The 13,872-nt window shown below is 42.5% G+C and overlaps 1 protein-coding gene, 1 long non-coding RNA gene and 2 other non-coding genes across 5 annotated transcripts in view; 1 reads left to right on the top strand and 3 right to left on the bottom strand.

Annotated features, from left to right (window-relative positions):
- Position 1: 1 nt before the first annotated feature.
- Positions 2 to 2,168, bottom strand: LOC133964414 (uncharacterized). Its single transcript, XR_009923774.1, has 2 exons — positions 968 to 2,168; positions 2 to 783 (listed from the first exon to the last, which is right to left on the bottom strand). It is a non-coding gene; the product is annotated as an uncharacterized LOC133964414 (long non-coding RNA).
- trnar-acg (transfer RNA arginine (anticodon ACG)) lies at positions 609 to 681 on the bottom strand. The gene has a single exon. It is a non-coding gene; the product is annotated as a tRNA-Arg (tRNA).
- trnar-acg (transfer RNA arginine (anticodon ACG)) lies at positions 2,042 to 2,114 on the bottom strand. Its single transcript has one exon. It is a non-coding gene; the product is annotated as a tRNA-Arg (tRNA).
- A 1,830-nt stretch (positions 2,169 to 3,998) lies between the features above and the next one.
- deptor (DEP domain containing MTOR-interacting protein) overlaps positions 3,999 to 13,872 on the top strand; it is a 30,953-nt gene continuing 21,079 nt past the window's right edge. The window contains exons 1-4 of one of the 2 annotated variants that reach the window (XM_062400161.1): positions 3,999 to 4,325; positions 4,636 to 4,725; positions 8,087 to 8,265; positions 9,514 to 9,637. In XM_062400161.1, coding sequence (XP_062256145.1) covers positions 4,246 to 4,325; positions 4,636 to 4,725; positions 8,087 to 8,265; positions 9,514 to 9,637 — 473 coding nt within the window. In that variant the 5' untranslated portion in view covers positions 3,999 to 4,245. Of the gene's footprint in view, positions 4,326 to 4,632; positions 4,726 to 8,086; positions 8,266 to 9,513; positions 9,638 to 13,872 lie in introns of both variants that reach the window. The other variant, XM_062400160.1, reaches the window with a different exon arrangement.

Raw genomic sequence — 13,872 nt, 5'->3', positions numbered from 1 at the left:
CTTTTGATCAGGCTTTTTTCCGTTATTTATTAATTGTATGACTATCTTTGCCTTCTTTTTTACAAATAAAACCAATGAAATTAACTTTTTATTTGATCAGTGGGTCCAAGATAGAATAGAAGAAGTGTTGGGGCTTTTGTAATTGTTGGGGGAAAAAACACATAGATTCCTACCATTGCCCCTGCACTTCCTGTTTCTCTGCCCTTCTTTTTCCATCCGTGCTTCCCACTGTGATGGCTGCAGCCCCGGACCGGGACCTCACAGATGAGGTAGTTTCCCATTACCCTCAGCTATGCCACCATCCACTCAGACATCCACTCAAGCTGTTCCATGCTCTTCTGAACAAATACAGGAAGAGGAAAGAGGAGAGGGAGCCCAGTGGCACTGCCATAAGGAGTAAGACAGATAGATGTGATCATCTGCATAAAGTGCCACCAAGAGAGAAAGCCTCCATCACATCTCCAGTATTCTGCTGCTCAGACTCAGTCTCGTGGTGTACTCGGGTCTGTTCTGGAGCAAAGAGGTCACAGGAAAAAGAAGCCAGATAATGCTAAGAATTCGACTTCTTAAAACTTGGGTCGCAGCCAAGGGACGGTAAACAAAAGCCACGAGCTAGCCAGGAGTCGAACCTAGAATCTTCTGATCCGTAGTCAGACGCGTTATCCATTGCGCCACTAGCCCACGTGATGAAAAACGGAGTAGAATTTCATTATAACGGGGCTGTTACTGGGCGCTCTGTTTGTTGGATGTGGTTTTGCTGGTTGGATTTCCTTCATCGTTTACCTTTGGGAAGTGAAGTAAGAAAAAGTACGGGTTATTCTCGTTACGTTCTGTATTCGAAGCGGAAGTGGAGTTGAAGACACGTGACATATAAGGATGGTTCTATAAAGATGTAATCAGGTTGAAGACAGAAGCTTCTTGTTGTGATCTTTTGATCTAGACAGAAACTGTATGAAACCTGATTTACCTCCGATAGGCAGATTAATGGCTTCAAATAATTATCAGAGGAAGTTGCCCGTGTTGTCCTTCCCCGATTTCGTTGCCTGAAAACACCAGCAGAGGTCGCCACCAGCCCCCACATCCTTATAAACTACAGCTCCAGGAGAACACAGAGAGAGAGAGAGAGAGAGAGAGAGAGAGAGAGAGAGAGAGAGAGAGAGAGAGAGAGAGAGAGAGAGAGAGAGAGAGAGAGAGAGAGAGAGAGAGAACACATAGGTGATGATTTCCATTTTATATCGAACTTTTAATATGATAATTATTTGTATTAACACAGAGGTAAGCTTGTAACTTTTTGTATTACAGCCAATCATAATCCTAAACAGAGTATTGTTATATCTACATGCAGCCAGCTGGCACAAACCACTGAGTCAGCCGATGTAAAGATTTACTACAAACTTATGGAGGGCCAGAATTAAATGTCTTAAATATATTTCCACTTTTATTTATTTCCACATTTATTTATTTCTAAATTAATGTATTTACACAATTATTTATTTACACATTTCTGAGTCCGTATGCTAATGAGGAAGGCGGGCCTGATCGCAGTCTCATGCAGGATCGGTCACAGGGGGTGTCAAATACTTCTGCCTTTTAATGCTGACTGGTGTCCAGTAGCTGTTTGCATTGTTGAACAAGATCACACTTAAAATGCTCGGTGATCAGCTGCTTCATGATCAGAGCAGAAGCTGCAGGTGGTTTGTACCGAGCTGGAGTTTCTGTTTCCTCCTCCTCTCTGCTCTCTCCTTGTGATCAGAACAACAAGATAAGTGACGCTCACAGTCAGGACCACTGACACCTAAATCATCCCAGTAAAAAAAACAACCTTAACCAACCCTCTGAACTTGAACTAGTTCATTTTAAGTGTGAACTGGCTCAACGCTTCAAACAGCTACCTGAAACCAGTCAGCATTGAAAGGCAGAAGTAGTAGGGCTGGATCATTACACTACTGGGACCAACCCTGCAACCTGGTCCTCCATACAAACCATCCAGACGCCAGCATGGAAAAGCGATTTCCTCATAAAATGAGCGACTGAAAAAGATCGAACCAGCCAGGAGTCGAACCTAGAATCTTCTGATCCGTAGTCAGACGCGTTATCCATTGCGCCACTGGTCCATGAGAAGCCCTGTCTGGTGGTTAGATTAAATTCAAAAACTTCCATTATTCATTCTGTCGCTGGAAGGGGGAGGCGGTTTATTTGTTTTTGTCACATGGTTCTTGTGGTATTTGTAGCTGAAGTGAAGATTAAAGTAGTCAGGTGACAGATGAAGCCCCCCCCCCCCCACCACCACACACAAACACTGCTGCCTGTGTATTATATCCATGATTTAAAGGATTTGATTTTCTTTAATGTGGCTGCTCCTTCTTCCTCCCCTACATGCACAATTGCACACAGCAGTAAGTGGGTTTATTTGAATAGATCTGCAGGTCGGAGCCATCCGTTGTGAGAACATTCACAGAAGCTCCACAACTCTGCAGAATACACGCCCAAACCAAAGCAGCCAATGAAAAACCAGATGACTTCATCTGTCCTGGCAGGAGGCGTTGGGTTTATGTCACTTTCACACGCTAAACAGGTTGTGTAGTAAACTCGAAATGCTATTAATTACTTCATTAAGTTTAACAGATTAAAGTGGGACCTTGTGTTCAAATCTATCTCAAAGATTAACATCTGCAGTGATCCTGCTCACATTTAAGCTTTTTTGCAAAAAGTAGGACTAAGGGGAGAATTATAAACAAAGATTAAGGAAAAATCTTCACGGGAAATTTGTACTAATTTTAAACTTTAATTAAAACAATTCAGAACTTTAAATGAGCTGGTACCATTTCATGCAGTTGAACCCTTGCACATTCACACTCCATCCTGAACACTGAGGTTGACCAACCTGATACGGCTGGATGTCTCAGGAGCTACAGGTTCAAAAATAGAGATGACCTGCACGGCCTCTGCGGTGGCTGCATGTAATCTCTGGAACAGTTTATAAATTAGAACTGCTCAGACCCTAGACATATTTAAATCATTAGTAAAGAGCCTCTTCTTCTCATTGGCTTTCCATTGGGGTTGAGTTTCAGGCCTTGATTCCACCTGCAATGGCACAATATTTTGAACCTTAAATGTTTTAGATATTTCACCTTTTGTAAATTTTTCATTATTTATTTATTCTCCCTTTTCATACATATTGTTAGAGGTCATCCTCCCTGCAGCTGATCGATTGTACAACCCACTTTGCTCCCAGCACAACGCTCTCTGGGACTTCACCATAAAATCTGATTCATCTCATTTAACTGTCAATGGCTCATGTACAATCCACTACACTGTATATATTCTATCTTGACTAAACCTTTCCTATCTTAAGTTCAATTCTCTTCAGTTAACTTAACTCATTTAGAAAATAAAATATTTGAAATATAAATATAGACATCTTTAAACGTAAACCAAAAACCCATCTTTTCAGTTGGCCTTTAAAGTAGTTTTATATGCTTTTTAGAAATTACACTTGTTCCATTAATTATAATGACTTATCATTTGTATTGTCTAATTTATTTTTTAAACTATACTCTATTTTAGGTGTATTTAATAATTTGATTCTTATTTATTATTTATTCTGTCTTGTTATTTTAACTTTATTACTGCTTTCATATCAAATCTCAGTGGCTATTTGAATTACAATTGTTGTTTGTTAAAAGGTGCTATTTAAATAAGGTTTGATTGATTGATTTATGCCTGTTCTGCACTTTGGTCAATTGTGTTTCGAACGCGATGTATAAATAAACTTTGACTTGACAGCTGCATGTCCTGTTTTACATTGTCAACTACCTTATAAAGGCTAAAATTGCATATCCCACCCGACCCTGCAATTCTTTCCACCACCCGGCGGTGTGAGAAATGAGCACACCCGCACGCCTCTCTGCACCCCGCCCCGGGTAAACACCCCCCTCTGACGTCAGACCAGTCCTCCCAATGCGGTGGCCGTGTGGATGGGCCGTGGCTGCGCGGTGGAGGCAAACGTGCACTCGTCCCGTGTGTTGTGTCAGTGTCACACGAACAGTGTTCTGCAGCCCGAGCTCCTCACACACTGCTGCATGCAAACAAACCCGCAAACGGGCGGAAGGGGTCCAGCGAGGGACGTGCAAGCATGCGTGAACGTGTGCGCGTGCGTGTGCAGATGTTTGGAGCCGCCGGAGGTTTTCTAGGAATCGGAAGTGCCGCTGGAGCTGCCCGCTCGCTGACCGCCTGCTTTGTTGCATGAAGGAATACACCCCCTCCTCTCTCGTCAAAGGATTCCGTGTGAAGTCGCATCTCTCGCTCCCCATGGTGCTCGAAGGGTAAGAAGAAGAAACACGCCCGCGCTTTGTTTATTCTGTGAAATCACCACATGCATCATGGACGCGCGCGTGCCTTTGTTTTCTCTCTGTGTGTTTGTCAGCTTTAATGGAGAAAAACAACAACACACACACACTCCTCCGCTGCTCGGCACTTTAACTCGGTCACAACACAGGAACGCCCGAGTGGAGCAGTGTGTGGTGGCAGAATGATGATGTCTTTGTGTGTGTGTGTGTGTGTGTGTGTGTGTGTGGGGGGGGGGGTTGCTCGCGTACTAACACTCTCCCGGGTCTGGGGCTCCTGTGTCAGCAGGGACATGGACGGGATCGGGAACACCATGCAGAAGAAGGCTGCAGAGCTGGAGCGCCTGGCCGAGGTGCTCGTCACCGGAGAACAGCTGAGGTAGGTCGGACTGTCCTCCCGGACCCTCCCCGCTGACCTTGGGTGGTCTGCGGCTCCCTCGTAGTTTGAGGGGAAGCTGGTGTGTTTAATGTCACATCGTCAAACTCTCACACACACGCACACATCTGCAGCCACCTCTACATAGACCTCACAGTTAGTAAAGTAATATTCTTGCTATTGATTCAATTTGCATTTCCGACTCAGGCATGTTTATATGGCCCAGATCTGGATGATTGAGAACTGGACAGGACATGTCACATCAAATCAGAACAGTGGGTGTCATAGTCGTGTTTGCAGCGGGTCAGTGGTCACATGTTGACCTCTTTCATTGGAAACCACAGCCCCACTGCAGCATGCACAGCTCCAACCACACGAGCTGCATCCCTACAACACACACATCTGAGCCTGAGGCACTGGAGATCCTGCAGAACCTCTGTGTCGAGGAGCCAACACATGATTGATTTGATGCTGCCCCAGTAATACGTCATTTTTTTGGGAATACGGGAATTATGAACCATCAAACCTTATGTCATTAGGTGTCCTGACTATTTATCTATTTGGGAAATGTACCACAAACCCCTAAAAGTGTTGTTGCCTGTAGCCCGGTGGTGTTGACCGGCTCATGAATAGAGGCTCAGTAGGCAAAGCATGGCACCAATGCCTGGAATTTCAGCTCCCCCACTGAACTCTGAGGAAAACCCTGAATTGTGTTTTGCAGCTGGGTGTGATAATGTTGGCGTTGTTTTTGAATTGCACACGGTAACACCGACCGGCTCCAGAGAATAAAAAGCAACACTAAAGTCGTCACCTTGAGAAAACACTGTTTGTGTCTGGACATATTCTTCAGGGCAATCTAGCCTAGCACCGATGTGTGCTTCCTTATTGGGCTCTGTGTAATCTCTGTGTGTGTGTGTGCGTGTGTGTGTCAGTGTCCCTGGCACAGCTGTATACTGAGCCAGGCAGTGTGTCTGGTGTCAGTGAACGAGGGGTTGGTCGGGGTGGTAGTCCCCGAGTCCTCTGAGACGCTGCCTCTGTGGGGGAAGGGACTCAAGATTGTGACACACAGGACTCGCTCTCTGTCCGTCTTCCTCTTCTGGAGACACTGCAGTCAGCCCGAGAGCTTTGTTCACCATGTTAACAGCAGTTGTTGTGTCGGTCGGCCGGACACTCAACAATGGCAGATTGTCATGACGCCTGGTGCAGATATTCATGATCCCTCGGACGATTAAGCCTCTTGATGATTGCAGATCCCTTAAATTCCATTGAGCTCTATTTAGTTGGTCTCAAACTTTGGTTGTTGACCAAACCAGGTCAGGGTTAACGACGTTCCCATCAGCCTCAGCTGTTGGGTTTACTGCTATTAGCAAACGTCAGCGTGCTCTGTAAGAAAAGGGAACAAGGTAAATGTTAAAGATGCTTAATATCCGCAATATTAGCATTTAACTCAAAGCACCACCACTGTAGAGCCCCACTGCAAGTTTCTGAACCTCCAGACCCTGGAAGGAGTTTTTGTGAAAGGTCAATTTTCAACCAACAAAATCCCAGTTTGAAATACCCACATACTGTAGGTGCATGTGGGGACAAGGCTGTAGTCTTTGTACAGTGTGCACACACACACAAACACAGGGCAGTTTAATGATTGATGCTCTACCTATGGGTTTTACTTTGGCTTCCCTGATTTGGCTTTGTCCCTGTTCCAGAAGATAATATGAAATGTGGACGGGAGGATGTCACAGTCGGTTGAACTCTGTGAACTGCGCTATTCACGATAACAGAATTAGAGTTGATACGAAACACGAGCCGCGTGAAAGTGAAGTGTATCTAATCCACACCTTTTGTGTGATCGTTGTGTAACAAGTCCAGCTCATGGAACATGACTGACACAGTTCCTGGTACTGATAACGTGACAAATAAAAACAAATCTTATCACCGATTTCAACTCCTTCAGGTCGATGGCTCATATCTGAGAGCAGATCTGTTTCAGGCAGAGGGCTTGAGAGGACAGCTATCATGATCCACCGACTCGTGCAGCTGCTGCAATAAGTCTTGTGACCAGTGTGTTGTGAATAGACAGTTTGTTGCATTCACTGTGAGCGGGAGTGATGCGTCGTGAATGTCTTCAGGCGGCAAGAGACTCATTCAGAAATCATATCAACTGGCTTTGTTTGACCCCGTTGAAGAACTGCTAATACAGAGGAGAGTCTGACCATTATGGATTTTTTAGAGGTCGATGCCAATACTGAAAGAAGGGAGTCCAAAATCCCTGAAATAGACCCCTATTAAAAAAAGTGAGCAACAATTTGTTATCAAATCCATATGACAAAGAAATATAATTGCTGATTTTTATACGGGTTATTTTACAGTTTATCTATAAGCTTTATTATAAATGCTAAGAAACACAATGACAGCCAAATGTATAGAACTTGAATTCTCACATTTTATGCTAATTATTTTGTGCATTGTTATCTTTAAAATACATTTTTCATATATCGGTCAGACTCTATTACAGAGATTAAGTCCGGCAACTAAGCTGTTTTAAGAGGAAACAGAAAGGTTGAAGATTTTTCTTCCAGCTCCATTTGAAACCGTTTAAATCTCGATGAGGGCTGAAATCCTCTGAAGCTGTCAGCGTACACACAAAGGATGAGAGCAGACCTGGTGGAAAGTCTGCAGTCTGTGAACTGGGGCAGACGAGGTTATTTGCCCATCTCCAGTCTTTGCAGGAGACAGAAGTCTTACTGGGCCGGCCTGTCTTTGCTAATCCAAAGTGATGCTTGCCAGCTGCACACAGACGCAGCATGGAGTGGAACCAGCGAGCTGCAGGAGGCATGGCTCAGAGTCGGGTGGGCTGTTTTTCAGGTTCAGGGAGAGGTCACCTTGATGATGTGAAACCAGCATCTAGGACGCGAATAGAAGCATGAGAGCTTTGTCATGTTATCGTGTGATAAAGTGGCATTATAAATCCCTGGAGACAGTATTTGAATACCCTGCTTTTCACCCAGAGCCTAGAGGAGCGATTTACAGTCTAACCTCGGATGTCTGTCCTGATCAAGTTATCGTTTATCAAACAGACTAATATGATGCAGGTCACATGGATAACTACAGTCGGAAACGTGAGCTGCCGCCTATTTAAAAAGTTACATATAAGTTATAAGTCTCATTAATAATTCCAGGATGAATTCTTATACCTCTAAAAGGAGCAGATAAAAGGTTATTTAAAAAGGCAATGGAGTCCAATCCCACTGCCGGTGAGGAGTTTACCTTCCTGTGTTATTTCCCTGTCTCTTCATATTCGATGCCACAAACTCACCAAACCCCCCCCCCCCCCCCCCCCCCCTTCGTCTCGTTTACCGACCTCCAGGCTGCGGCTCCACGAGGCGAAGGTGATCAAGGATCGGCGGCACCACCTGCGAACCTACCCCAACTGCTTTGTGGCCAAGGAGCTCATCGACTGGCTGATGGAGCACAAGGAGGCCACCGATCGAGACATGGCCATCAAGATCATGCAGAAACTTTTAGACCAGTGCATCATTCATCATGGTAAGGCTGAGCTGCGAGTGAGTGAGTGAGTGTGTGAGGGTGAGTGTGAGTGTGTGTGTGTGTGTGTGTGTGACTCTGTCTTAGAGCCTTTCTGATGCAGATTTTGTGGGGCCGATGCTAATACTACTAGTGAAAAATTCTTATAGTTATATATTGGCATTTGACTGATGTATATTTAAAACAAATTTGGCAATGATTCCAAAGATGCTGTTGTCAAACCCCTATGACAAAGATGTTCTGTAGACTGGATATTTTAAAGGTCAACTATAAGATTATAATATACTATCATTTAATCAAGAAAACACAAATACAAACAAAATATATAGTAAAAATGAATGTAAAGAAACAACATAAATGTTGAAGATAACCAAAATTCCCAAGAGGCTTTCGCTTGTGCAATATTCTACCATCATAAATTAGCCCAACCCGTGAATTAGAATGGGACTTGTAGGTGACAGTTAAATGAAATTAAGATCGATGGATTTAGCCGTAAAGTAAATATGCACTTTGAGTTGTGGACATGAAACAGGTTTCTCTACTTTTGGAGTTTCTGCATGTTGGTTGTGATGATGTTTAGTCTTAATGTAAATATTTGTCTGGATCAGAGTTTCCGGTTCTTGTCAAGCAGCTGGTAACAATCTTTCCTGTTCTGTCCCAATAATCCATGTTTCTCTCTACGGAGCTAAACAGTGACGCCCATTTTTAGAACGGCTCTGGCTCCAGAAGTAAATGAGACTACGCCTCCCATAAACCATTGTAAATGATCCATTTCCAACAACTTCCAGCGCTCCACTTCTTTACTTTACCTTGTAGTTATTTTCAACACCCTTCTTTTCCTCACCTCTAAAAAAACAACAGCATGTTAGTAAGATTCTCATGGTTGTGCTAAACAATTCCATTGTAACAGGAAGCCCTGGCAAACAGACGTCATTACTACACCTGAGGATTGAGGGTAGTGCAGTGCTTTTCCTTGACATTGCAAAAAAAACTAAATTTGTCTTGGATTGCAGTTTGTTTCATAGAGAGTTGTGGCTTCTACAGGAGCATTTAACATAGTTTCACAATCTCGTCCTTGGATGGTTACAATATCATGGCTGAAAATCAAAATCCCTATTGAGAAAATGAATGGGCTTTTTACTTTCCGGAACCATGCTGTTGAGCTCCATTCCTGCACGTGATAAGTCTTTATCCGACACAACTAAAAACCTCTTTGTTTTCTATGTGTGTGTGTGTGTGTTTGTTTTGTAGTGTGTGACGAGCACCGGGAGTTCAGAGACTTGAAGCTGTTTTACCGCTTCCGCAAGGACGATGGAACTTTCCCGTTGGACAGTGAAGCCAAGGTCTTCATGAGGGGCCAGAGGATATACGAAAAGTACATACACACCGATTCCTGTTCTTTGTAGTGTGGCTTTGAAGAAGGGTTGATTTTTGTTTTTCTTTCACCTCATTAGCGGAGAGCTTTAAAGGAATACTTTGGCATCTAAGAGGTGCAGGAGTCAGTTTGGTAAAGAACAGCAGTTGGCTCCACATGATAGTAAAATCCTCAGGTCATAAATACAGCCTCGCGTTGAGCTTGTCTTTTGTTTCACAGCTCAATGAAGTCATGATGCAGGTTGTCAGACACATCAGCTGATTCCACTTTTAACAACTTAGCAAATAGTTTCAGCTTCTCGTGTCCCGAAAAACATCTCGTGCGAATGCCTGAGGAGTTTTGCTGAAACTCGGCAGTATATTAAAATGTCACAGCAGGCGTTTGTTCCCGCCGAGTGAGAAATGCAGTGTTTGCACACAATGTACACTTTTACTTTGTCTGTGGGGCTCCTTAACAAGTTCCCCTTCTCGATGGAGCCTCGCTGGGAACCCAAACGTTTCTTTATCTAAGAGCATTTGTCATCGCAGTGCATCCAGTTTACTCGCATGTTTCCAGCTGCAAAGAGTTTTGTCTGTGAGCTTGTCCCTCTAACCTGGCTTTTACCATCACAATAATTTGTCCATTTCTTTTGGAAAGGGCGATATCCAGCATCCAGTTTTCTTTTCTACACAGTCACCTTGATGCTTGTCGACATGTGTGTTTGTTGTTCACCGTGACCGTGACCTGACACACATACAGCCAGCTGAAAGCACCTTGAAGGCCACATTGGTCCACTATCTTATGTTAGTTCAGCACAAATGGCAAACAAGTATTTCAACTATGAAAATAATGGCTCATATGAGATTCTTTGGGCATTTCTATTGCCAGTAAATAAACATAATAGTGCACCATATTGGACATGAATATTTGTTGAAATATGATAAAAGCCTGCAGGGAGTGAAGCATCAGGATGGTGGAATCAATTTGAGAAGAGATGACACGTGGTGTTTTTATTCAGAGACGGGCTGGATTAAGAGGAGAGGACAGAGGACATCGCTAATGGGAATGTTTTTGTTTGTCATCACCTTTCTACCAATTATACTGTTTTTTTCCAATAGCGATGAGACTAATTGTAACTATAGAAACGCACAAGTCTTTCTCGGTGTGTCATATCTTTCCCAGCTGGTGCTACATTAGTGGTATATTCGAACACACGCACACACACACACACACACACACACACGCACACACACACTCTCTCTACTTCTAAACAACCTAACATCCCTTCCCTTTCAAATACCATGCTGCCTCTCTGTCATAAGAGCATTTCTCTCAGTGGGGTTCACTAGTGTGAGACAAACAGACGTTTGGACCCCATTGTTCATGGTGACACACTCTTGTAAACAAAGATCTATTTTTCATGTGTTTTTCTATGACAACACACACACACATGCACGCACACACACACACACACACACACATGCATGCACGCAGCAGTTGCATAAGCGGAAGAAATAGTCCAAGGGGAGACATCTGTTGTCTCAGCTCTCAAAGCTATGTGTTTATGTAATCGCCATGGTGCAGCTCAGGACACACACATACACAAACACACACACACACATACACTTCCCTCAAGCGTGCTCTGGTGCTTGCTTGCTTGTGAATAGAGTTGCTTGACGATTACAACTATGGCACAAAAAATATTAGTCAATATCAATATCTCTTGTGCCTGAATGCATCAAGGATAAGGGAAAACTCTCTAGAATGAATGATCTTGGTTTCACAGATGCACATCAATGTAGGATGTGGTTCATTGGTGAGCGGTTTGCAAAGATTCAACAAAATGTCAGCTCTTCTAAAATGAATGAAATGGAGTCTTAAGAGTCTGGAGTTTTTTTTTGTTGGATAAATCAGGGTGGCACCTTTCTTCCTGAAGACATTCCTGGTTATCAGAGGATAAATTCTAATAACTTCATGGGATCACCAATCTGATGCCACCATGAGGTTCAAATTTCCAACATTACTAGCAATTTCTAGTTTAGTCAGCGTGATCTAGATATTGTAACACCACAACTTTTTTGGATTTATTTTATATTCATCATTCTTTTTACTGCCATAATTCTTTGCCTGTTGACAGAAGTAGATGTGAAAGTTTGAGGTTTAGATTGGCTTTTTGACAGTAAACTGGGAAGGAGCTGTGGTGGTTTCACTCAAAGCACAAACATGCCCTGCAGTTGCTGGTGACGCTGGGCAACACGAGCATGGTCAGGTTGATTAGAGGATTCTGGTTTGGCTCTAGTAACTTTGTGCACAAATGTAATAACATATTATCATACACACAGATCTACAGACTTGTTAAAAGAAACAACTACATACTTCACAAGCTCCAATCATTTACCCTACAGCCAGTTCCACGTGTGGTTTTTCCATTGGAAAAAGAAACGGACTCACACATTGATCAGTGATGCTGCTGATTGTCAAATCAACATACACGACATACAGTAAACAAACCTGTGGAAGACTGTTGTTGTTTTGACTGCAGTCTCCAGGCAACAGGGAAGGACAATTTTTCACAGGCCTTTAAAAGCATTGTGTGTGTTCTTGTACAGCTGTCTTTGTGAGGACCAGACTGAGCCTACAACCTAAAGAGTGAGGACATTTTGGCAGGTCCTCACTTTGTGACACCGCTTTACTGGCCTGTTTGGGGGTAAAGATTTGGTTTTAGGATTAGAATTAGTTTACGTTAGGGTTAGGGTTGGGCATTTAGTTTGGATGGTTAGGATAAGGGTAAGGGGCTCGAGAATGCATTATGCCAATGTCCTAACTAGACAAATGTACAAACGTGTGTGTGTGTAGCATATAGATAATGCTGTTTATGGACTGCACGGGTCTTTTCAATGCTTTGTTTACAACAACAAAGAATCTGTCTCTCACCAATACATTTGAAAGGACCATGTTTTTGCTTGTTTTTACATTTCAGGTGTCCAAGTTTCTCCTCTCAGGTCATTCATCATGCTTTTACCTAAATGATACATTATTCCGCTAAATCAAGACAGAGCAACACAATCTTTCATTTCTAAACACAACATTGGTTCATTTTGTGTCTCAGAGCAAATGGCTAAAAGAAGAATCTGCGTCTGTGTCACATTTACATGAACCTATAGCAGATAATCACTGGCTTATCACAACAGCTGATCTCTGTGCTGCAGTGTAGATCCTCCCATTTCCACATGAGTTACTGATTAGCCCACGACGGATCGGTGGGTGGATATAAATGGTCGATATCAACTTTTCACATGTATCGTTATCAGCATTCAGGTTTGCCAAGGTAAGCTGATGTGAACATTTATATTTAACTGTATATACCATGCAGCATAGATTTGTATTTATGTGTGCATTTTATATTTAAAAAAAATTGTGAATATGTTAAATCTTAAAATCTCAATCTCAGTTAAATTTCTTTTTTTGGAATATATATATCGGCATTAGATATGTTTTACTCCCTGAAAAAATCATTGAAGTCAGGTTCTACTTATGTGTAACTGTATTTTTCTATGAGGACCAGGTTACAGGGTAGTTGTAAAAGGAAGCTTTACAGTAAAGGGTTAGAACATTAAATATTTTCCTTATAGCTTAAAATACAATCTGTGCAGTGTTAAGTACAGTAAAGATGACATTTTTGATGAAACAACAATTTGTTGTTGGATTATCTTGCTGATCTCAGTCTTTGGAGACTGTAATTGAGATTAAAACAAGAGTTAAACATGATAATGAGAAATGAGAAAGTTACATCAATAAAGCCTCAAGAACTTCTACTGTACATGAAGCTGGGTACTTAATCAAGCAGAAATCCACCCAGTGGGAATCATTTAGCTGTGAAGTTTCCTCAGAGCAGCTGAAAAGTACCGGTGAAGTGGGAACATTTTGCATATACAAACATCCAGTTTTATTTTTCCTCACATTTTTAATATTTTCCCTCAAAACATCAACCAACACTGAGGCCAAATCCACAGGAAAATCACCATTAACATCAAACAGAGGGACCAGTAGACCCACACTGGGCTGCAGTAGACACTGTGGTTAAATACTCAAAAGCTCTAAGCAAATTAACATTTATTTTGCATTGGGGACATTCAAGTTTAGACTTTTAACGTGTTTTTTATTCACTCTTTGAAATGAATGAGAGAAAAGAGGGTTGTTTGTAACTGGATGCCTATTTTCTCTCCAGCCACACTCAGAAATCACTTAGGTTCTGT

The sequence above is a fragment of the Platichthys flesus genome, chromosome 11 (assembly GCF_949316205.1).
Source record: "Platichthys flesus chromosome 11, fPlaFle2.1, whole genome shotgun sequence".
Taxonomy (NCBI): Eukaryota; Metazoa; Chordata; class Actinopteri; order Pleuronectiformes; family Pleuronectidae; genus Platichthys; species Platichthys flesus.
This window is presented reverse-complemented; position numbering and strand designations above follow the sequence as displayed.